This window comes from Vulpes lagopus, chromosome 10, assembly GCF_018345385.1.
Source record: "Vulpes lagopus strain Blue_001 chromosome 10, ASM1834538v1, whole genome shotgun sequence".
Lineage (NCBI taxonomy): Eukaryota > Metazoa > Chordata > Mammalia > Carnivora > Canidae > Vulpes > Vulpes lagopus.
The window spans coordinates 63374261-63398515 of record NC_054833.1 but is presented as its reverse complement, the minus strand read 5'-3'; the positions used below and the strand labels follow the sequence as shown (position 1 = coordinate 63398515).

Below are 24255 nucleotides of genomic sequence, written 5' to 3'. Positions count from 1 at the left end.
GAACACATTTTTTTTTTTTTTTTTTTTAAAGACTTGAGAGAAGGCAGCCTGGGTGGCTCAGCGGTAAAGTGCCTGCCTTCGGCTCAGGTCGTGACCCTGGGGTCCTGGGATCGAATCCCACGCCGGGCTCCCTGCGTGCACCCTACTTCTCCCTCTGTCTATCATGAATAAATAAATAAAATAAAAACCAAAAAAACAACTTTGGGGGTGCGGGGCAGAGGGAGAGGGAGGAGCCCGATGCAGGATTCGATCCCAGGACCCTGGGACCATGACCTGAGCAGAAGGCAGACACTTCACCGAGCCCCCCCAGGCGCCCCAAAAGGCATCTTTGCAGAGCTGCTGGCTAACCTTCCACCAGCCCCTTTCCCATTTGGGTGGGGCTTCCAGGTAAGTCGCCCTCCCTAGGGAGACAGAACATGAAGACTCCTAACTCTGGGAGAGGAACTAGGGGTGGTGGAAGGGGAGGAGGGCGGGGGTGGGGGTGACTGGGTGGCGGGACTGAGGGGGGCACTTGGCGGGATGAGCACTGGGTGTTACTCTGTGTGTCGGCAAATTGAACACCAATAAAAAATAAATTATTTTTTTTTTTAAAAAGTGGCCCTCCCCGGTTCAGATGCTCCCCCACCACGTCCCCCGTCAGCAGCTCTTCAGCACCGTCGGTCGTTTCGATACATCTCACGTGGCTTGAAGCATTTTACTTCCTTCTACTTTTGCTACCACTCACTGAGCGCCCCTTCCCCACCCCTGAAGGCGCTTTCCACAGCTCATCGGCCTTTGTGATTAAAGGTCCCATAGAGCGTAGATACTACTACTCCCCCCTCCGCCTTTACAGATAAGGGAACCGAGGCTCACCGGTCACGATCGTCCCATTCGGGGCCCTGGGTGGCTCGGGCCTGAAGCACCTGCCTTGGGCTCGGGCCCTCCCGGGCTCCCTGCTTCTCCCTCCCCCTCTGCAGCTCCCTCGGCTCCTGCTCTCACTCACTCACTCTCCAAACACTGCATCCCAACCACCACCACCGCAGAGAAGAACCAAAGCTCCCCGCCCCAGCGGGACGGACCACACCTGCGGGAGACCGACCTCGAGCGCCCTCCGCGCATCCGGAAACGCCAGGCGTCGCGTGCCGGGACCGCGCTTCCGGGCTCTGCCCTCCCGGAAGTCCCGCCCCCACGCGAGGCATAGCTTCCGGCAAGAATCGTCGCCCAGGAAAGCCGGAAGGAGGCCAGGGGCGGGGCCGTCCGGGGCGCTCTAGCCGACCCCCACTCTATGGCCGTCGCCGGTTGACAAGCCGCGAGGGGCAGGGCTCCTCCCTATTGGACGCGCGGCCTCGAGGAGGCGGGCGGCTCGGCTCGCGGCGCGCTGATTGGCTGGGCCCGCCACGCGGGGCGGAGGGGCGGGGCGGAGGGGCGGGGCGTGGGGCACGAGGAGCCGGGTGACCCGCCGCGTTGGGGGCGCGGGTGGAGGCTGGTGCATGTGGCTCCTCCGCTCGCTGCTGCTGCTGCGCTCGGCGGCCGGGCGCGCCATGTCGCAGGGACCCGCCCGCCGCCAGCGGCCGCCCAAGGACCCGCTGCGGCACCTGCGCACGCGGGAGAAGCGCGGCGCGGCGTGGGAGCCCGGGGGCCCGAACACCGTGTACCTGCAGGTGGTGGCGGCCGGCGGCCGGGACGTGGGCGCGGCGCTCTACGTGTTCTCGGAGTACAACCGGTCAGTGCGCCGCGCCCGGGTGTCCCCGCTGCTGGGGCGCGACCCTGGGCCCTGGGGGTGGGGGTGGGGGTGGGGGGCGATCCCCGGACCTTACGTGCACCCGCGTGGAGTTCCCGGGAGTCCCCGGAGCCCCCGACTCGGGGATGCGCGCGTCCCCCTTCCAGCCCTGGCGCCCCAGGCCCCACGTGGCACGCTTGGAGCGCACTCCGGCCCGGGCGCCGCGGGACCGGGGGGCCTCATGCTCGGCGTGCGGGCTATCAGCTCAGCTGGCAGGTGCTGGGGGAAGGGACCCATCTTGGCACCGCCCCCCCAGTCCCCTGCTCGCCTCTCCTAGGGAGGCTCCCCAAGCACCATCCTGACGCCCAGAAACGCAGCCCGGTAGCACGGACAGGGGTGTTTCAGGTGTTTTCTGTCGTGCACAGTAAAGCATCTCCAAAGCGTGGCAGGAATCTTAACAGAGTCCCATCTTCTGAGATTCTTGCGTCATGTTTGTCCTGTTGTAGGTACCTCTTCAACTGCGGGGAGGGCGTCCAGAGACTCATGCAGGAGCACAAGTGAGTCAACCATTTTTTTGGTGGGGGGGGGGGGGAGGCAGAGATGCTCATGGGGGCTTGAGAGCCCAGGGTGAGGGACAAGATGTTTTTATAGCAGAAGAAAGGGCCTCTAGGGGGTTGACCTGTGCTGTCCTGCTCAAATGTTTTGTCATTCTTAGGTTGAAGGTGGCTCGTTTGGATAACATATTCCTGACCCGAATGCACTGGTGTAACGTGGGGGGGTTGTGTGGTAAGTATATTCCTTCCAAGGTCAGACGCTGGAGGGAAGCCTCTAGGATTTTAGCCTGCCTGGTTCTTTTTTTTTTTGGTTTGTTTTTGGCCCATCTTCCAAGTCTAGAGGAGCTGGAATCCTCTTTTCTGCTTGCCCTGTCAGCCGCAGCTTGGAAAGCTGTGACTCAGGACAGATGTGAACATGGATGCTGCTTCTCCAAGCGTTGTCATCTACTCTGTTTATTGAGTTGCTGGACCGGAGATACGTGCCAGTAAACTGGAGGGTGTAGTGGGTGATGGTTACAGGACGTGCATATACCACTGAGATTATTGGCAGCTACCCACCACCCAGCTCACCCCATTATTCATAACCCAACAACTAGGAAGGTTAAGATTGTGTCACTGCCAAATTCCTTAAGTTTTGTGACATGGTTAGGAAGGAGTGCAACACTGAGACCAAGGCAAGGCAGTGAGGTGCCTACACTGCAGAGCTTTTAGCCATTCCTTCATTTGGTGTGATTTTTGCACTCCTCATGCCTGCCTGCCTCACCCCAGCCTCAGCCCTGACCATTCTGGAGGCATCTGAGGAATATGTGGTGTCCCTTACATCTGCAGGAGGAGTCCCTTCTGCCCAGGGTCTGCGATCGCTGTACAGAAGTAGGAATGAGGACAAGTAGACTTGTAGCTGGTTAAGGAAGGAGTGCGCCTCCCAGTGGCAGCCACAGGGCCTGGTGATGAGACAGCTTGATGTTCTTTCTCCTTCCAGGAATGATTCTTACCTTGAAGGAAACCGGGCTCCCCAAGTGTGTGCTTTCTGGACCTCCACAACTGGTGAGTACTTCCCCAACCGCCACCCCACTGACTCAGCTTTTCCAGCTGACCCCTCCTTTTTTTTCGTGTCAGTGACCAGCATTTTCGTTTTCTGCAAATTTGTCTTTTGCCCTCCGGAGTTAACCAGTGGTGGAGCCTATCAAGTGAAAGAGACCTGAGTCCAAAGCCTTATTAATCGTACGACTTTGCACCAGTTTCTTTACCTCTTAGAGCCTCAGGTTGTTCATCTGGGAGATGGCTATAAATTCCTAAAGTTGCTGAGGATTACATGAAGTGCACATATAAAACAGGCCAACTTATCCCATGTTGGGCACCAAGGAGGCGCACAGTGGATGTTAGCATTTATTCTTAGTAAATTTCAGCCCTTTTCATACCTTCCAAACCAGCTTCTTAACGCTGTTGAAAAGTTGCGTGCACGTTGTTAACACCACTGGCTGACAGTTCACTTCCCAGTTCTTCAGATGAAAGGCGACCCAGTTGCCAAGTATTATTAATTCTGTCTCCACAGTAGTGCCTCAGATCCACCCATTTGTTTCCCCTTAAGGCATTTCTTTTCTGTGTCTCCTGCCCTATGCTCCTGTGACAGCTGCTTATCCCCCACACGGTGGCCAGAGGGGCCTCTTTAGGGCACATGTGTAGGTGCATCACACCCAAGAAGCCTTGGGGCTTCTCCACTGCAAAGCAGCACAACCACCATTTGTTGTGCCTGCGAGCCCTGGGGTCTTGGCCCTTGCCATGCCTGGCGTCTGTATCCAGTCTCCACGCTGGAGCTCTGTGGGCCACTCTTAGCTCTACCCAGAATCCCTTCTCATCCCAAGGCCTGCCTTCTGAGCCTTCAGGGCTCCGCTGAAAGGACGTGTGCACAGAAGCCCGCCTGACTCTCCAGACAGGGTGTACCCTGGCCCTGGTGTCTCTTGAGCTTCTTACAGATGCTTAGCACAACTGCTGCTACCCGTTTGTTCATGCTCATTTGTTTCAGTTTTGTCTCCATTGGATTTTAAGTTTTCACGAGGGCGGGGACTCACACCCTGCTCACTGGTGAGCCCTTGGCACCCAGCATATAGTGGACACTCAGTAAACATTTGTGTAAAGGTGATTCGAAATACTAAAGTTCACGTCAATGCCTCTTTTAAAAAAAAAAGATTTTATTCATGAGAGACCCAGAGAGGCAGAGACACAGGCAGAGGGAGAAGCAGGCTCCCTGTGGGGAGCCCCATGCGGGACTCAATCCCAGGACCCTGGGATCACGACCTGAGCCAAAGGCAGACAGACACTCAACCCCTGAGCCACCCAGGCGCCCAAGATTTTATTTTAGAGCAAGTGCACATGTGGGTGAATGGGAGGAGGGGCAGAGGGAGAGAGAATCTCAAGCAGAATCCCCACTGAGCACATGGCCCAGCACTGGGCTCTATCTCATGACCCTGAGATCACAGCCTGAGCTGAAATCAAGTCAGACACTCAACCAACCGAGCCACCCAGGCGCCCCAGTGTTGATGCCTGTTGATAATTCTCACATACTGCTGTGTTGCTGTGTTCTGTGTTTATACAACCATAGCTGCTGCTTTTCTCTTTCTTTTGTAGGAAAAATACCTAGAAGCTATCAAAATATTTTCTGGTCCATTGAAAGGAATAGACCTGGGTAAGTTCCTGACTCTGACTCATAATCTACCATTTCTTCCTTATATCTGCCCCAGTCTCTGAAATGAGAATCTGTTAAAAGTAGACTACATTAAACCTTAAAACCGAATGCTTCATCAGTGAGATGCGTGTTTAAAATATTGCCTGTGGCCATTTCTGTGCCCCCACGTCTTGCCCCTACATACAGGCTAGAGATGGTCTCAGATGAATTGCCTCCAGGTGCCTGTGGTAGGAAGAGGGGATGTGAGCAGAGGAATCTAGAAGCTTGTCACTGTTTACCCTGAGCCTTGGCTCTGGCTGTGCTGGGAGGCCCACGGCCTCTTCCTGGGGCCTCCGTGCTAGAGTCCACATGCATCCCCAGTTTATCAGTGCTCCTCTCTAACAGAAACACTGATATTTTATTTCAAAATGAATGCCAGCTTTTACAGTCTAGCTGATTCCCTGGCCTCACCATGCTGTGTGTTCACTTATGCCTCTGAAATTTGAGAATTGGTTTCTTTTTTAAAATTTTTTTAGAGTAGTGATCACAATCTGTTTTTTTGTTGTTGCTTGTTTAGTGTAGTAAATGCTAATGGCTGGTGAATATATATTGGTGCTTCTTTCCTAAAAATTGTCATTTAACTCTGAGATTCTGGTTTTAGTGTTGATTCCCAGCAGAATTCCAAGGCAGGTCTTTTGCTCGTGGTTGGTGATCTGGAAAGCTCATCTCCCCACCCCCCACCCAGTGCTTTTGTCCAGTGCAGTTCATTGTCCTTGGTCTTTATCCCACAGCCGTGAGGCCCCACTCTGCACCAGAATACAAGGATGAGACCATGACTGTCTTCCAGATCCCCATATACAGTGAGTACGCAAGCCTTGTTTCCTAGGAGGAGGGAGCAGTGTCGGTCCCAGGCAAGGAAAATGTGGGGTAAAGACAGAAACTGCTGGAATACCGGCTCTGTATACCCAGTTTTGTGTTCTGAAGGAGATTAGGAAATTTCGCTGAGGAAGTAAGACACAGTCCCTGCCCTTACGGAGCTTCTATTTTTTTTTTTTTTAAGATTTTATTTATTTATTAATGAGAGACACACAGAGAGCGAGAGAGAAGCAGAGACACAGGCAGAGGGAGAGGCAGGCTCCATGCAGGGAGCCCGATGCGGGACTCTATCTCAGGACCCCGGGGATCACACCCTGGACCGAAGGCAGGCACTAAATTGCTGAGCCACCCAGGGATCTCCAGGAGCTTCTAATCAGTTAACTCCTATGTGATGATCGAGGTCACACTTTGGGATGTTACCTAATCAAGTAGTGTCAGACGACAGATTGCCCTCAGATGTGCACGTTTATTGCTTAGGGTTTATTTGCCACAGATATCTGGAGAGAGGATGCTGGAGAGGTTCACGCTAGTGAACTTTTTTTTTTTTTTTTTTTTTGTATTTTATATAAATATGCTGATGGAAGTGTTAGCTGGCCAGGTGGTCTCAGGGCCAGATGATGTGGTTCTGACTTAGAGACAGTCTGCATGTTAGGCCCTGCCACGTCAGAGTCCATGCGCCTGGCCAGTCCCACTATACACCAGGTTGTGCCAATGGTGAGAACACAGGACACTAGGGACATTTCCTTGACAGCGCTGATGCCTGCCCAGGGCTTGAAGGGACACAGAAGAGAGCCCCCAAGGAGGGGCAGAGAAGCCCAGCACCGGCCAGGAGATGAAGCTTGCACGGTGCCCATGTAGGGAAACTGGAGGATGTGTGGATTGAGCAGAAGCAAACGTGCTGGGGGCGGGTGGGCAGTGAGATGACTGGTCACATCACAGCTTGCCCTGCTTGGCTCACTCCTGGTCCGATGTCTCCTCTTCCCTGACCCCTGCTGACCCCCAGGCCTGATTCGCGTCCCTCACTCTTCCTCCTTTCCTGGCAGATGCTAGGTTGCTTTAATAATGTGTGTGGCCGTCTGTCCCAGCACCCAGAGGACCATAAGGAACGAGAGTGCACGCACAGGGCAGACAGGTTTCTGAGACATGGCAGCCGAGCCAGCCTTTTCCTGCCATGATGGGGTTTCATGGCCTAGAGATTTAATGGACTGTGAAGTTTGGCCCCCCGAACTGCACCTGTGGTGCTGGGTAGCCTTAGGCCTAGGTCTACCTTTTGAGGGTGGTGCTGGTGCATCACCCAGCCTGCTGCCTGAGTGTGTGTTAGCCCACCAACACCATCGAATTCCTGTTGTAGCCAGGGCTCTGAGCTGAGCAGAAACAGAAAGGATCCAGAGGTCCTGCGGCCCCAAGACCAGGGCAGAGACATCACTAGCTGTCACAGTAGCAGGCAGGCTGCTTTAGTGGGCACTCTGCTGCGGGTTTGTGCGAACACCTGAGCTCTGGCCCAAAGTTCCCCTCCGGGCCTGGGGTCTGACTGTTTTCCACACTAACCAGGTGAGCTGAAGCGAGCAGAACGCCAGCCATCTCAGAGTCCAGAAAGACTCAGTCCAGGGCAGTCTTCGGATTCTGGATCCGCCGAAAACGAGCAGCACCTTCCAGACGGTAATGCTGTTTAAATAGAAACAGGGCACTGTCAAGACTTGTGTTTTCTTAATCTACGGCCCTTCTGTTTTTTTAATCTACTGCTCCAGATTGGAATTGTTATCATGGGAAGCCTCTGTATGAAACGGGTCCTTCTCCCTTGGCATGTTGTAGGACTCAGCCCGTGGGCAGAGTGGGAAGGGTTGCCATGAAGGTGGCAGTTCGATCCCCAGCCCTGGTGGGGTTTCCCTGGAGGAGGCCAGGGTCTGGCAGATTGGTTCATTCCGAGGCTTTCACACTTTTTTTTCCCATTAACGCAAAGCAATTTTTCACAAATGTGGAAAACTGCTAAGCCGACCTGTCAGATCCGTGAGCGGATCTGCCCCTTTTCTTCTACAAGGATGGCCTGCTGAGTGAGTTAAAATCCCAAGATGTGTTGGAGGACTTGGACCACTGAAGGGTCTGTCATCCAGTGTTGAGCAGGGCTGATACGTCCCTCCTGCTGGGATCATGTCTGTCTGAGGACTGAGAAGGACAGACCCCCCGGGCCTGTCCTTCCTGGGATGGCCCAGCTGAAGACCCACACCTGCATTTTCTCTGCAGGCCATTCCGGCTTTGTGGTGTTTCACATAAGCTTGTTTATAAAGAATGTTATAGCTTATTTTTTCTTATTTGTCTCCTCCACATCTCAGTAAATTGTGTCATTTTTCTCAAACATCTCACTAGTCAGTTCTAAAGCTTTTCTGACTGGCGATTTGCATCTTCCGTTTACTCTGACCTCAGCGTGAGGAGGAAAAAGAACAGGTCCTGCTGGGGAAGGAGCACCAGTATTTCCTTCGACCTTTGTCCGTTTCATTTGGCATGAAGCCGATTTAGACCTCAGGGCATCATCAGTCTGTGAAGCCCATGAAGCTTCACATTTGCCTTGTTACAATCAGATTTGTTTTTGCTCAGGTATTGGCCAGAAGAAGAGCGGCCGGGACCCCGCCTTGGTTGTAGCTTTTGTCTGTAAGGTAAGCAAGCACCTGTCGGGCAGGCGTGTGATGGTGACGTCGCTTAGCTCTCATCCAGGGATTCGAAGTGAGCATCTCCTAAGTCCCTGGTACTGAGAAGAAACACACCTATTTCTCCTTGCATACTTTCAAATGTTCTTCAGGCAACAGAGCCAGTCTGCCTACATGCTGGCCTCTGCTTACGATCGGCTGTCTTGCACTTGAGAAATAAAGGCAACCTCGTTAGCCTTCGCCTGAGCCAGCCTTCACCCAGACTCGTTCCACTATGCTTTAGTTTGTATCCTTTTACTGTAGCTGTTCAGCTGCCAGCACTGGACTAATTTTAACTCTGGCTAGCATTCCCGGAGGCCTGTGTCCACAAACCTGAAGTCAGTCCAGTTCTGTGAAAATTCTATTACCTTAGGGCATTTTAAAAAATTTGACTGATGGTCTAGTTTTAATAGGGCTCTGCACTAAAATTTTATTATCTGCAGCAAATGCTTTAACCTGCGGTAAGGCTCAACCTTGGCCTTCTGTGGGCAATGATTTTTATTTTATTTTATTTTATTTTATTTTATTTTTTTGAGGAGTGATGTCGACTGTATATCTACAGTTCTTACCCAAGTCCTCACACCAACCAGGGAAAATGCTCCCGGAGGGTCAGTCGGAATAGTTACTAGTCGCAAGATCATCATCATCAGTATCCCTCCTGTCAATTTATTTCAATAGTAGTTTTAGAAAAGTCAAGGATGGTTGTTGGTAGGTTCGTTACTTGTGTATTTCTCAGTTTTTAGGCAGCAAAATAATTTCTGAAGTAGGTTTCTGTATATGTCTGTAATTGTGTCCAGTCCTTTTCCCCTCCCTCAATAGAGGCGGTGGGGCGTGATGGGTTGTGCTGTATGTGGGGTAAACCCTGGCTGTTCCGGGCCACTGTTCCCAAGGCTGCGGCAACAGCCTGGCCCTTCTGAGCGCTGCTCTCACTGGCTCAGCCTCTGGGCCCTTGATCCTCATAGAGCTAGTGTGCTGCTGCTCTGCTGAGGGCTTGGAAGGCAGTAAAGCTGAACTTGTCCCATCTCTGGGAGGTCAGAGAAGCGAGGGCCTGAGATGCAGACTGCCCTCTGCTAGGAGAGGCCCTGCGTGCCAGCCTGGGGCCTCATGGGATGGCGTTTTATGTCTCTTCTGTGCTCCACATGCTCTGCATCCTCAGGTGGGAACAGCTTCTCGTGGGTTGAGCTCAGCTCATCGTCAAGGGAGGAGCTTTGCCCACCTTTGGTCTGCAAGTTCCTGTGAAACATATTAGCGCATGTAGTTTCCCACCTTGGGTCTGTGGAGGGAATGCTGGGTCACAGCAGGGTGTGCTAGTGTCCGTCTCTGAAGAGGTCATCCAGGCTCATCATCTTTGCCTCGTACGCACACACTTAAGCTGTAAGCCCTCCTGTAGGGTCACGTTTGCTGAGCCAGAAAATTCTAGAATCCTGGTAAGGCTTGATCCTACATAATCATTCTGTACTTAAAAGTGTATACGTGTTCCAGATCTCCTTCCAGATCTCCATATCTCACATATGAAATCATATGTGAAAATAAAAAAAAAATCAGAAAGGGCCTAAAATATTAATACATCTTTGAGTATTGAATTACATTGTTGTTTGCCCTCCTACCATAATAAGAGTGTATTGGGGATTTCTCATTACAATTTTCTCCAGGGTAGAAGCAGCACCGTGTCACAGGTACGTGAAAAACTGTCCATGCTTTTGCAACCCTGTCACCATCAGTGCACTATTGTGTTGCACGGGGATTTGCGTGATCGGTTCTTTGAGGCCACACACTTGTCCTGTTCTGTTAGCTCTTACACAGCGAGCACAAGATGTTGGGACACAGGTGCTTCTCCTCAAGGAGACGCGAAGACTGTTAATCCATTTGGAAATGGAGCGCGTTTTATTAAATCTGTAACAAGCTACTGTCGGGAAAGAATGCACGGTGTTTTAAATCGTTGAGCTTCTAGTCCCGAAGTGTTTCGGGATAATCAACTTCCTGGGAATGTAGCGTGGAATGTAGCCTACTTCAATCGCAGAGCAGTGACCGGCCTGCGTTTAGGTGAGCGGTGACAAAGCGACATTAGAGAATAAAAGCATTTGGACGAAGGCTGATGATGGCCGAGCTGCCTCCTCCCTCCTCGCTGAGATGGCATTTCCCTTCTCTTTGACACAGCTTCACGTGAAGAAGGGCAACTTCCTGGTCCTCAAAGCCAAGGAGCTGGGCCTGCCAGTGTGAGTGTTGGCAGGGCGTGCTGTCAGGGCCCTCGGGGAGTGGGGTGAAAGAGGGGGCCCCTGCGTCCCTGCCGCACCCTGCCTCACGGATGGCTGGCCTCTTCTTTCAGCGGGACGGCTGCCATTGCCCCCATCATTGCTGCTGTCAAGGACGGGAAGAGCATCACTTACGAGGGCAGGGAGGTGAGACACCCCGTTATTGTGATGTTTCAGCTGTGGTAGCCGGGGCCTGGAACAGAGTTGCTGTCTGGGTCAGGCCCTCCAGACCTCACCATTAGGGGAAATGGAACAGCCCTGAATTCCTTCACTTGGCCAAGGGATAAGATGGGGTCTCTGACCGGGACCTGTCCTGCTCACCCACGCTGGCTGTGGATCTGCAGGGGGTCTTGTTAGCGCCTGAGGGCCCTGCTCCTGGTGGGATGGATGCTTCCTCCTGCCGGGCTGGATTTAGGGTCCACAGCCCCCGAGGAAGGCCACCATGTTGTTGACTGGGATGTTTCCTCCGGGCTCTAAGGATGTCCCGGCCAATGGCCGCCAACCTGAGGGACCTTGGTTCCACGGCCTCTCTGGGGGTGCGGGTCCTCTGCAGGCCGGCCGGCGGTGTGGGGGTGGCCCTGACCTTGCTTCTGTGCTTCTTCAGGAGGGATCACGTAAGGCTGGCCGTTGACCTGAAGCCGGTCAGCGTGTTTGCGGAGCTGGGCCTGGCCCCGCAAGGGAATTGTGACCGCCCTGATTTTGCAGATTTTGCCTGAAGAGATCTGTACTCCTCCAGATCCTGGTCTTGCTTTTATTGTGGTAGAATGTCCGGACGAAGAATTCATTCAGCCCGTGTGTGAGAACGCCACCCTCCGGAGGTAAGGGGGCCCTGGGGCTGGGAGGAGCCCGGGCGTCCGGGGGGTGCCTGTCCGACCGGTGGCCCTCCTGGCACGTCGGGCCGTGTCTGCGAACGCCCGCACTCTGAGTGGCCTGGGGGTGCCGGGGTCACACTCCCACTGCAGGATTTACGGAGGCACCGGCACTTTGGGGGCGGGGCTGGTGTGCGCAGCCTTGGCAGTGAGGTGAGGGAAGCTGGAAACCCGAGCAAGCCGTGGTCGCCCTTCGCGGGGGTTCTGAGTCTGGGTCAGCGCCCGGCGCACAGCTTACTCCTGCCGCACAGGTACCAAGGCGATGCTGATGCCCCTGTGGCGCTGGTGGTGCACATGGCCCCCGAGCGTGTGCTGGCGGACCCCAGGTACCAGCAGTGGATGGAGAGGTAGGACCCCTTTGCTTCTGTCCCCATTCCCTCTGGATGCGCTGCCTCCCCTCGCTCCCTGGGCTCCCCGCCCCGCCCAGTGTGGGGAGCAGCCACCCCTGCCACTGTGCAGAAAAGCCGCCACTAGGTGGCGCGGTGCGCACGCCCATGTGGCTTGTGTGGGGCCCTGCGGAGTCCAGCTACACCCTCCAGGCCAGGGTCTGGATGAGCGCCTGCACCTGCCCCCGATGATCCCTGATCGCATCCTAAAGAAGAGCCTCGTCAGTGTACAGTGACAGCCTCAGTTTAGGGGACATCGGGCTTGTGACAGGCAGTGTGTTGACGACTCTGCATCTCCACCCATTTCCTCCCCTCTTCCCACTAGCCCCGTGAGGCAGAGGTCTGCCAACCTCAGGGACAGAAGTGGTCACCCTGCCTCTTCCTTGGGGCCCCAGTGGCAGAACTCAGCAGCAGCTGGGAGGGAGGATCAGAGCTGAACTCTGAGCACATGGAACCTGGGGGCGGTTCCAGCCTCTGCTCCTTCCTCATGAGCCCCCAGGCTCCCCCTCTTCCATGCTCCTCACCCCCCCTCCCTGGAGGGCCCGAGTCCTAACGTCCATGACCGTGCCTCCTCCTCTCCTGCCCTGTCCTCCACTTTGTTCCCAGCCCCTGGCTGTGGGCTCCTGACATCTCGGTCTTCTGGGTTTTTCTGGGGCTCCTTCCAGCACAGCCAGAGGTGCTTGGGTTTGGAGGGGACACAACGCAGAGGCAGCAGAGCGGGACCCTGGGGGCCCATCTCTCTGGACCTGCCACTTACTTACTCCTCTGAACGCTTCCATCTACTTTCTTTGCTCCTGGGGTCGTCGCTCCCCTTCGGTGGGAGGCCTCCCCGAGGCATGCTGCAAACGCGCTGTCTTGTCATAGGTTTGGGCCTGCCACCCAGCACCTGGTCCTGAATGAGAGCTGCTCCTCAGTCCACAATCTTCGCAGCCACAAGATCCAGACACAGCTCGGCCTCATCCACTCCGACATCTTCCCCCCGCTTGCCACCCCCCACCGCCAGGTAGTGTCACCTGCGGCCCCCCAGCCCCTGGCCCAGGCCCTCCTCCACCCCGCTCCCCCCCCCCCACCCCCCGCCTTGTCCTCCTCTCCACAGTGTGTGACTTGTGTCTTCTAGGAGGAACACACCACCTTCCGCGTGCCCACGGTCCGGGGCGAATGTCTCCTCAAGTATCAGCTCCGTCCGCGGAGGGAGTGGCAGAGGTCTGTGTGCGACCCTGAGCTAGCAGAAGGGTCTAGATCGGGGGTTGCCAAGCTCCTCTCGTAAAGGGCCGGGTAGTAAATATTTCAGCCCCAGCGTGGAGTGTGTCCCGGATACTGAACTCCGTCTGCCCCTGCCCCAGACGGAGCCTCGACCACAGGTGAACAAACTGGTGTGACTGAGTTTCTGAGCAAAATCAGGTCCCCAGTTGAGGTGGGAAGAGGCCAGTGATTATTCCTTCCTAAACGTGTTTTCCCTCATGATAACAGTGATACATGTCCCTTGTTTTACAGAGAAAGTGTTTGATGGAAAAGGTTAGCCACCCTTAATCCTGTCGTCCGAGATAAGAGATAACGATTGTTAGCGTTTTGTTTCTTAAGTTGGAGCATGTGGCCGTGTGTGCTTGTGGCCTGTCTGTTCTGGAGTCATTACGTGGCCTTCAGTAAGGAGACTTTCGTGGGTACTCCAGAGAGGGATGTTTGCTCCTCTTAGATACTTCTAGGTTGTTGTTTTAATGAAGCATTAACTGTTCTGTGTGTCAGTGATTGAGTGGAACTCTGTCCCCTCTGGGTGATTCTTAGATGTGGGGTTACTGGGTCGGGTGTGACCTGTTCTAAGGCACCCAGTGAATGTGACACTGCCCCCAACCCCGTTGATGGTCCAGCCAGTAAGGTGAGAAGTGCTTCCTGCCCCACCACGTCTTTCAGGTTTTGAGTGAGTTGGAGCTTCCTGTCTACTGCTGTGTCTGTATTAGTTGTTCCTGAATGATGAGGCTCTGCTGTTGAGTAGCTGGGTTTTCCAGGAGACCACATGGTCGTGTTACTGGGGCCCACGGAGGTGGGCTTGGGATTTCAGACCCTGCTGTCAGCATGTGCAGGTGGTTTGTGAACTTTGATACACGAGCCTGGCCGGGTTCACCTTGACCTGGGCAGAGTCCAAGTCTTGAACCTCACAGGTGAGAATCTGGGCAGCTGGACCTGGGGAGCTGTGTGAGCTCCCGGGTGAGTACGGTGTCCGGTCAGGGTGGAGAGCCACAGATCCGAGGCCTGCCTCTTCATGTGGCTGGGACCAGCCACGTCGTAGCATCGGGGCCTTGCTAAAAGCGAGGCACCAAATCAGGTCCTGTGTGTCCACAGGGCTCTCGGGTGACAGGCTGTGTACGTGTTAGTGCGGGAGCTGCTGCTCTTTGGCTATGCTTGTCAGCTGGGACTGTTTGACCCTTCCCTCCCTTTCTCTGGCACCCAGGGGACATGAGGCAGGGTCTGGGGACATTTTTAGTTGTGATGGTCTGGCAAGGGTTGGGGGTGCCAGGGGCATCCAGCAAGTAGAGGTCGGGGGTGCTGCACAGGACTCTGCCCCAGATGTCAGAAGCGCCAAGATTGTCACATTGTGAGCCAAGATGTCCTGAGGGCTCCAAGACCCCTGCTTACCTGAGAAGGGTTCCACGTGGAGGAGAACAGCAGTGCCCAGGGTCACTTAGACTTCAGTCTTGATCTGGAGAACCTTCTGCACATTGTGTCCATAAATTGATTCTGGGTACCCAGATCCGTGTTTGCTTGAGGCCATGTGCCCGCCCACTTTGGTCACCTGAGATGGCTTTTTTCCCTGCAGGGATGCTGTCATTGTCTGCAATCCCGATGAATTCATAGCCGAGGCCCTGGAGCTCCCCAATTTCCAAGAGAGTGTGCAGGAATACCGGAAGGCTATGCAGGACGGCCCAGCCCCAGCAGGTGAGCAGGAGACCACAGAGTGACCTTCCTCTCTTGGCTGCTACCTTCCTGCGGGTGTTTTCAAAGCACTAAGTAAAACGTCCCCCTGGCACCATTGAACCAGGTCTAGTTACATAATCCGCTGCTCCTTTATTCTCCAGGAGCACCTGTGCCTGCCTGCCTGCCCTCTCCACCAAGACCAGTTCAATCTGAACGTTTGGCGATGGCGCCCAGCTGTTCTGTAGCAGGCATGCACCATGTGCAGCGGGTCTGGGAGCCCCTGCAAGACTATAGAAAGAACTTTGTACCAAGGCTCAGTCAACTCGGGATCTAGTCCTGCCTGTGCAGATAGGGATCCACGGAAGACCTGGCCACGTCACTCGCCTTGCTGGGCTTTTCCTCTGCCCTATCAGGAGGAGTTGTTAGGGGGAGCTTGGGGACCTCTGCTCCAGGAGCTGGTTTTCATAGCGTGCTTTTCAGCTCATGCTAGAAGCAGGGAGTGCTGGACTAACAGTGTGTTGGCATGAACGTAGCCAGGTGGTCTTTCACCCAGTTGCAGGTTCTCCCTGGAACTCTGCCTGGGTTGGTGCGGAGCCTCTTTCAAAGTAGCCTTCCTGTCTGTCTGGGGAAGACTGACTTCCCTAACTCGCCTTTGGAGGTGTGAGACTGGATTTCTGGGTTGCACGTTAAAGATCCCCTGGGATCATCAGGTCTCTCTGGCCCCAAGTCCTGGCTCTGCCTCTTCCTCTCTGGAGGGCTGGCCCTCGGAGCCCGTTTGCACCCTGTAAAGCAGGGGGCTTCCTATCCAGCAGGGCAGTACGGCACCCACAGGAAGTACAGGTCTGGTGGTGACAGCTGGACACCAGGTGGATGCCAGTCCCTTGACGTAAATGATTCATATAACATGGAGAAGTGCCCTGTGGCTTTTTTTGTGGGTTTTTTTGAGATTTTATTTATTCGTGAGAGACACAAAGAGGCAGAGACACAGGGAGAGGGAGAAGCAGGTTCCCTGCAGGGAGCCCGTTGCGGGACCAAATCCCGGGACTCCAGGATCACACCCTGAGCCAAAGGCAGACACTCAACCACTGAGCCACCCAGGTGCCTGAGAAGTGCCCTGTGTTATGTAAGGGCCTTAGAGCAGCTCTCTGGATGGACAGGCTATGGGGTTTACTTGCCCTCTCTCCCAGACAGCCATTTACCCACAAACAGCCTGTGGCTCTGCCTCAGAGGAGGAGGTCCTCATGTAAGGACACCTGCGGGGGCATCACCAACCCTTCCTGGGAAGCCGGATGCTGGCTCACTTTTGATCCCAAGAAATGGACTCTTTTCCACATGTTTTTCCACAGAGAAAAGAAGCCAGTATCCAGAAATCATCTTCCTCGGAACAGGCTCTGCCATCCCAATGAAGATTCGAAACGTCAGCGCCACGCTTGTCAACATAAGGTACTGCTGTTCCCCAAGGGGGCCTCCGTCCACCGGGGAGCCTGCGGGTCCTGCCCCCCACCCCCAGCCCAGGCTAACATGAAGATGGGCCAGTGTGACTCTGCCTGAGTTTGTCACCTTGGCTAGAGCATCTAGAAGAGGAGTCGTGGGTGTTCACGCCCCTAAGAGGCTCCGAGGATGGCCAGACTCCATCCCCTGTTCCCCTGCCGAGGGAAACAGCGGCTCTGCTGTAGGTTGCACCTCACTGAGAAACCACCTCACTGCGTTTTCCCAGTAGTCCTACGAAGCAGTGACTGCCTGTTTCCTTGATCGGTGAACTAACTAACCTTCCCAGAGGTTACTCATTCCCACAGCTGGTCAGGGGCAGATCTGGAATATGAGTTAGTGTCTACACTGCTGTGCCACGCCCTGTCCTTGCTGGTCACTGCCGATGTGGGGATAGCTGCTGGGTGCATGTATTTGTCTCATGTTCAGGCCCTGGACTGGGGGCTTTTTGGTGGACTCTGGGGTTTGTGTAGTGTCCTTGCCAGCAAAGAAGAGAACCCAGGGCACCGTGTAGCATTCACGTCTGCAGATGCCTACGTGAGGGAAGACAGACCAGGACGTAGCAGGCTGGCTCTCAGATTCTGCTGTGTCAGCTCAGATGCTGGGGGTGGATGAGGACAGCACTTACAGTGCACTGTGCTAGCAGAACTACGCCGTCTGGGACACACTTCTCCTGCCGCTAAGGAGATGCAGGAAAGCACCTCAGCAGGCCTGTCCCGCGGGGCCGAGGGGCCCAGTAGAAGGGGCTTCTTCCGGAACCCTGGGTGCCGAGGCTTCCGCAACACAGTCTGTCTGCAGGAGGCCCTGTGTCCGGACTCAGGTGTCTCCCTGGAGCACAGGCACAGTGCTCCCAGTCTGGTGGCTCCTCCAGAGGGGGACAAAGGCCGGCAGGAGACTCGCCTCTCCTGTGGTGCCGAGGCTCTGTGATGGGCCATGGGGATCGAAGCAAGCTGAGCCCGACTCACTGGCAGCAGCAAGGCCTCTGCTGGGTCACTCCCCTGCAGGGGTACCCGCAGCCTGTCCTGCACTAGCCCGTGGGGTGGAGAGCAGGCCAAGAGGCTCAGACTCCTTGACTAGGGCAGCAGGTGCATGGCAGCCAGACCTCCCACGTCCACACACGGTGCCCGCAGCTGGTATCATCTATGGGGGGTGTCGCCACGTTCATCTTAAATAATCAGAGATGCACCCTCAGGGGTAAAGGGTTTCGTCCTCCCATTCCCCAACTGTCTCAGTGCCAGTCTTTGTGCAGCACTAGGTACTCCATATAGGTTCAGGATCTCAGGGTTCCGGGCTGATTGGTTCCTTTATGTGATGAGCTCAGACGCCTGAAACTGCCTTTGTGTGTAGAGACACTTCTGAGTGAGCACGAGAGGTTCTGGAAGGTATAGGAAGTACGCAACTGCTGCCTCCTCTTCTCCCTGAAGCCTCTCCCAGCAGCCTGACTGTCGCTCTTGCCTGCAGCCCAGACAGGTCCCTGCTCCTGGACTGTGGGGAAGGCACGTTTGGGCAGCTTTGCCGTCACTACGGGGACGAGGTGGACAGGGTCCTGGGCACCCTGGCCGCCGTGTTCGTGTCCCACCTGCACGCGGATCACCACACGGTGAGTGGTGGGGGACGACCCCATGAAGGGCAGGTGCCGCCTGGGTCCATGCATGCCCCCAGCTGTCCTTCAGTGCTGCACCCAGACGCACCCAGGGCCCCAGCTGTTTCACTGCTGCAGTCGCTTTGCTGGGGGAACCACCTCGTCTCTCCGTTCGCGTCCCCCATCCCACAGCAGCAGGGCTTTGGCCTTCATGGGGCTGGCCCCGAGGGGACCTCAGTTGGGTCCCTGGTCACACTGCCCATGACCACCCTGGGGGATGGTGGCTGACAGGGAGGGAGGAGCCGCTGCACGACGACTCCAGGAGGGGGACGCGGGGCAGAGAGCCAACTTTGGCCACGGCTGACATGTGTTCCCTTCCTCGCCCCCAGGGCTTGCTGAATATTCTACTGCAGAGAGAACGAGCTCTGGTGAGTGTGGCACTTGATTTTGTTGCCATTTGAGTTGGTTGGCTGGCACGTCAGCAGCCACACCTCCTGCCACTCGGAACCGCTCCCGTTGAGACGCCTGTCGCTGACTTGGCGCTTGGGTGTCCTTGTCTCAGGCGTCTCTAGGGAAGCCGTGTCACCCTCTGCTGGTGGTCGCCCCAACCCAGCTCAAGGCCTGGCTCCAACAGTACCACAACCACTGCCAGCAGCTGCTGCACCATGTCAGGTGAGTGTCGGCACCTGGGCCCCCGGGCTGGGTGTCCATGGCGGGCGGGCCGTGAAACCCCGACACCAGGGCAGGCAGCCTTCCCCGGGACTGGACCCCAGATGGCATGGGGGGCGGGGGTGGGAGGAACGCTTCGACTCTGGGGCCGAATCCAGCAGCTGGTACCCGTGTCCATGTGAGGACCTGACACATCTCTGCTCAGCCCTCCTCTGGTTCTGTTCTAGTTTCTAGATTCCCGCCAGCTCTTCTCCATGGAACCACTCCAGGGCCGAGCTCCTGACCAGTGGCTGGCAGAGGCCCGCCCCTCCTGCCCCAGAGAGGGGTCTCTCTGTTTGGGGTCTGCCCTGGCCTGCAGGGTGGGCCTCCCCTTCCCCCACCACAGGCAGCACTTCTCTGCCAGGTCCCTTGCTGTGGTCTTGGGTGTTGATATTCAGCTCTTTTATTAAATTGACTACTGTTGCCTCTTAGTGACTCATTCCCGTCTCTTTATGACAATGAGTTTGGGGTTTGTTCTTCAGCCAGACGCTTGAACTTTGAATCATATTAAAAAAATTTTGTTTCACGTTTGCTCTGGAACCACTTTGTGTCCTCACAGCCTGATTCCTGCCAAGTGCCTTCAGAAAGGAGCGGAGGTCTCCAGTCCCGCGGTGGAAAGGCTGATTGCGTCGCTGTTGGGAGCCTGTGACTTGGAAAAGGTAAGGGGGCCCCGCAGGCGGGGAGAGTAAGGGGGCCATGGCTGCAGGCCACTAACCTGCTCCTTCAGTTTCAGACCTGCCTGGTGCGCCACTGCAAGCATGCTTTCGGCTGTGCGCTGGTCCACACGTCCGGCTGGAAAGTGGTCTATTCTGGGGACACCATGCCCTGCGAGGCTCTGGTCCAGATTGGTGAGTACAGGTGGCAATGGCAGGGTTGTGGTCCTAGCGGGCGCACAGGGCAAGGCACAGCCGAGGACCCAGGGCCAAGCATGTCTCAGGCCGGGGACTCTGCTCCAGTGTCCCTGCCCCTTACTCTCTAGGGAAGAACGCCACCCTCCTGATACATGAGGCCACGCTGGAAGATGGCCTGGAGGAGGAGGCCGTGGAAAAGACACACAGGTAGGGGAGACCCTCAGGCCACCCACCGCCTTCCCCCAGGTGACATTCAGAGCAGCCTGGCATCAGCCCTGTAGGGACAGACTGCTCTGCAGTGACCGTCACGCGAGGCCGGCCTGCTCCCCGCCCTGGGGGTTCCAGCCTTCATTTCTGCTGCCGCCCGGCGAGGTGCTGGCTGGGGCAGGTGTCTGAGGGTGTTGCAGATACACTGGCACACACGGTCCCATGTCAGGGAGCTGCCGGGGAGGGGGCTCAGGGACAGGCAGGGCAGGCAGCTCACTGACAACCTGGCCCTTGGCGACTGTGTTAGGGGGAGCCCTGCTGACCCCCCCAGGGGGGTTCATGCGGGAATCTGGGGGCTGGGGTCGCCCCATGCTTGGGCATCAGCCTTACACGGCCTTCTGCTGGCAGCACCACCTCCCAGGCGATTGGTGTGGGGGTGCGCATGAATGCGGGGTTCACCATGCTGAACCACTTCAGCCAACGCTATGCCAAGGTGCCTCTCTTCAGCCCCGACTTCAACGAGAAAGTGGGGATTGCCTTTGACCACATGAAGGTCTGTGCCCCTTGGGTTGGTGGGGCTGGAGACTGCTCCCAACACGGGGTGCTGGGTGCTCAGGAGGTGTCTGTCCATTCCCCACCACAGCCAGCTGGTCCCACCACGGCCAGCCCATATGTCCCCCATCCCACCATGGCCAGCCCATGTCCCCCACACACGGCCAGCCCATTTCCCCCCCCAACCACAGCCTACCCGTCCCCCTGCAACCACCACCACTGCCAGCCTGTCCCCCATCACACCACCTGTCCCTGGGACAGACCGTAGTGTTGCAGCTGCTGGAAGTGACGGGGTGCAGGGAGGGGGGATTCTCCCTGCGGTTCCCACAGCCACATGACCGGCACCTCAGCACTTGGTTGGGGGGAGGCGGGTGCTCCCCTCTCTTGCCAGGGAAGTCAGCCAGCCTCGCCCCCTGGCCTCCCTGAATGAGGGCAGGAGCCAGGGTTTGCCTCTGAGTCCCGACTGCCTCTCCTTTCCGGAGGCCCGTTCACAGTGTTGCCCTCTCGGCCAGGAGTGGGGCATCTGCACCCCTTCTGGAGAGGGCTCCCCCACTCCCCCATCCCGTTTTTCCCCCACCACCAGTGGACATGGAGGTCGGTATAGAGCTTCCTTGGCGCTGCTCCTGCCGCGCCCCCCCCCCCCCCCCCCGGCCCCTGACGCAGGTCCTGTTCCCTGCTGCCCTCCAGGTCTGCTTTACGGACTTCCCGACGGTGCCCAGGCTGAGCGCCCCGCTGAAAGCCCTGTTTGCCGGCGACATCGAGGAGATGGAGGAGCGCAGGGAGAAGCGGGAGGTGCGGCAGGCGCGGGCTGCGCTGCTCTCAGGGGAGCAGGCGCGCGGCCCTGACGACAGGATGCCCCCGCAGAAGCGGGCCCTCGTGGAGCAGCCTCGGAGCCCGCAGAGCAAGAAGGTCAGGGCGCAGTGAAGGCCCGGGAGGGACCCTGGGCTCGGAAGGCGGCGTCCTCGGCTCGGCTCACGGGGAGGCACCAGGGCGAAGGAGGGCGTGAACGCAGGCCTGGGCTGGGCCCCCCCGCAGGGACAGACTTGCTGGATGGGTCGTACAGCCGCCACCTGGCACGGCTTCGGACCCGTGGCTGCTGGACGGAAGAACAGGGACAACTGGGAGTTGGTACTGACCATTTTTAAGGAAGCTGCACGGAAAACACAGCATGGCCCGCCTGTTCCAGTCGGGTGCTCCCTCTGCACACCCGCGCCAAGTTGGGTCACAGGACGCTGGGTCGTGGACACGATGTCAGAGTATCCAGGACTCCGGGCATAGTGTTGCCAGAGGCAGGCCTCAAGATGCCGCCTGGAACCCGAGTGCTGTGCTTTGCCCCGGTGCCACCTGTGAGTAGGAGCCTCCTGCCCTGCGGCACAGTGCTCCCTGGCACCCACGGTGACCTGGAAGCTGGCTCTGCTGGTGGTGGTGAGGGCCTTCAGAGCCTGTCCCCGGAGAAAAGGGGGGAGACCAGGGATGGGTCTCTGCCCCCCAGTGAGATCTGGACCCCCTTACTGCCCTCAGTGTGTTGACAAATCAGTTGTGGATTGGGCCCTCTCGCCCTCCCTTGGGGATCTAACAATGGAGAGAATTCCCAGTGGATCGGTATTTATTGGTGAGAACAAAGCTTTAAAAGCTCAGGTGACTTAGAAGAGATGGTGCGAGGACTCAGCCTACCCCAGCCGTGACCGCAGGTGTCCACCCAAGGAGTGTCCCCCACAAGCTTATTGTCGAAACAAGAAGATAGGCCACGCTCAGGGATAATAAATCTATTTTAATAACATTACTTTTGACAACTATTTGTACATGTATTTAAAGGTAACTTTTGACCCCTGGGCTCCGTTACAAATTGGGTACTGACCCATCCTTGCCAGGAAGTGAGCAAAGCTGTTAACACCAAAAGTTGGCAAATCCCACCATCAGGGCAGGGTTATTTTACACTGTGTTGGGAAAAAATAACTAAGCATTTAGATTTCTCATTGTACACCTATACATTGGTTTAGTTTGAGTGGCTCAAATTAAACAAATATAGATTTCATATGTACAAATATTATATCATGTATAGGTATATCGCATCTATTTTAAAAGGATAAAATTGGAAAGTCTGACTTGGCATGCATGACCCGAATCTGTGTCTCGCTCCCTTCATCCCCAAGTGTGACTGGGCTCCCCAAGGACAGACGGGACACCCCAAGGGCAGAGAGGGGGTGATGAGCCACTGCTGAGCGAAGCCCGCCGCGCTGCAGGGCCAGTGGCACCCGCCTCAGGTCTCCACAGGCCGCCTTCCCGTCCTCCAGGTAACAGGTTTATTGCTAGTCCCTGTGGCCGCCCCAGCCCAGCAATGAGACCGTGGACACTGCAGAATTACCGTCGGTGGAGGTTGCTGGGGGTGGGGTGGGGGGGTGCGATCTTTGGGCCCCCAACACCCTCGGGATCATCTTTTAAATTCAGAAGTAGAAAAAGGAGGTGGTGATGACAGGAGCGCTTGGTCACATGGTCAGGGAAAACTCAAACCATCAGAAAGTGGAACAAATTTAGTTTTAAGCCATTGACTTTAGAGCCCACGTATTAAGGGCAGCCTTGAAGATTTACACGGGCTGCCACCCCCTGCCACCCCGACTTGTGCAGCAGGCAAAGGTCAGGGCCCGAACTCTGCGCTGCAGGTGGGACGAGCGATCTGCCTCCCTCACCCTCCCGCGCACCCCCAGCCTACACCCGCCAAGGACCTTGCTGACACGAAGCCCTGGGGCGGACGGGTGCCGCGCCACACGGAGGCTGAAAGTAGATCAAAATAGGCACAAAGTCAAAAGGCAAAGATCAAACAAAAGGCCAAAATCACCACCCCAAGGGAACAACAAGGTCGGCCCCAACACGGGCCACGCAGGCCGGAGGTGACAGCGATCCGCACGGTGTGCAGGGCTCCAGCCCACGCGCGGCCAGCCCAGGGGGCAGGGGTGGGGCCCAGTATGTACACGCGGGGCGGGGTGGCGCGGGTCAGAGGGCGGTGCTCTCAGACTCCTCCTCCGAGTCCCTCTTGTCTGTCACCGAGTGTCGCCGCGCGTGCTCCAGGGGGCTCAGGCGGAGTGGTGGCCCCAGCTCTACGTGGATGGAGGGGATGTCAAAGTGGACGAGATCTGTGGGGCAGCAGAGAGAGGCGACTGAGGGCAGCTGGCAGGAGGTGGTGGCCGCGCGGTCGCCGGCCGGTGCGGGCATCCTGTCGCAGGGTCAGGTGGGGGTTCGGCTGCCCCGAGCACCCCAATCCCATCCCGCCAGGGAAGTTGGAGGAGGAGCGCTGGGACAGCTCCAGCGCTGCGGCCTCTGCACACCCTCCAGCTCCATGCCCAGGCTGCTTTCTGGGCGGGCCTCAGGGACCCCTGACCGGGGTTTCAGGGCTGCATTTAGTTTCCTAGTGTACACGGGGACAGGGCAGGAGACCCTGGGAAGGCACCCCAAGCCCGTGAACAACCGGGGAGTCGAGCTGGTGCCTGCATCCTAAGACCCGAGACAGACCATTTTTGTGGCTGCTGGAGGCAGGCGGGCAGTGGGCCTCTGCTGGGAGGCTGTTGGTGGAGGGGACCCACCTCTCGGCACCAGGGCAGCTGCTCACCTCTGGGTGCATCCTTACCGTGGCCACTAAAAGGTCATTGTTTCTGGGAGATGCTCAGCAGACTGTGCTCAGCATCTGAAACTGGGACGGCAAAGGCTGGGCCACTGCACAGGGCTGGCAGCTCCGGACGGGCAAGGCCACGCTGGAGGCACAAGTGGTGGCGGGAGCTGAGCTCCTGGACCATGGGGGAGTGCAGGGGGTGGGGCAGAACCAAGGACCCTGATGGCGACACCCCTTCCTTGGCCTGCTTCCTCCCAGGCCTCTAAGGGCTTAGCCTTGCTGTCATCCTGGACCCGGACCACAGGGACATGTTCCTGGAACGAGGGCAGCCCTGGGCCAGCCTGGAGTCAGGCATGGGGTGGTTTCTTAGTCTT

At 56.7% G+C, this 24255-nt stretch overlaps 2 protein-coding genes across 5 annotated transcripts in view; one reads left to right on the top strand and one right to left on the bottom strand.

Moving 5' to 3' along the window:
* Positions 1-1416: 1416 nt before the first annotated feature.
* Positions 1417-22382, top strand: ELAC2 (elaC ribonuclease Z 2). The gene is made up of 24 exons (XM_041770698.1): positions 1417-1702; positions 2206-2256; positions 2415-2485; positions 3233-3297; positions 4879-4936; positions 5707-5775; positions 7343-7450; positions 8384-8442; positions 10630-10688; positions 10799-10871; positions 11430-11542; positions 11845-11940; positions 12844-12982; positions 13097-13182; positions 14792-14910; positions 16236-16332; positions 17839-17977; positions 18349-18387; positions 18522-18631; positions 19227-19326; positions 19395-19515; positions 19647-19725; positions 20134-20278; positions 20965-22382. Exons 1-24 carry the CDS (start codon positions 1470-1472, stop codon positions 21199-21201), a joined length of 2466 nt encoding a protein of 821 aa, XP_041626632.1. The 5' UTR covers positions 1417-1469; the 3' UTR covers positions 21202-22382.
* ARHGAP44 (Rho GTPase activating protein 44) overlaps positions 22029-24255 on the bottom strand; it is a 168709-nt gene continuing 166482 nt past the window's right edge. For 3 of the 4 annotated variants that reach the window (XM_041770699.1, XM_041770702.1, XM_041770700.1), the window contains one exon: positions 22029-23408. In XM_041770699.1, the coding sequence (XP_041626633.1) occupies positions 23269-23408 (140 nt within the window). In that variant the 3' untranslated portion in view covers positions 22029-23268. The remainder of the gene's footprint in view (positions 23409-24255) is intronic. The other variant, XM_041770701.1, reaches the window with a different exon arrangement.

Bases quoted from the DNA above. Each gene is read 5' to 3' on its own strand.
- ELAC2 (XM_041770698.1), top strand. From the start codon at position 1,470: ATGTGGCTCCTCCGCTCGCTGCTGCTGCTGCGCTCGGCGGCCGGGCGC. The intron at 2,257-2,414 runs GTGAGTCAACCA...TGTCATTCTTAG, and splicing joins AGACTCATGCAGGAGCACAA to GTTGAAGGTGGCTCGTTTGG. The intron at 19,327-19,394 runs GTAAGGGGGCCC...CTGCTCCTTCAG, and splicing joins GAGCCTGTGACTTGGAAAAG to TTTCAGACCTGCCTGGTGCG.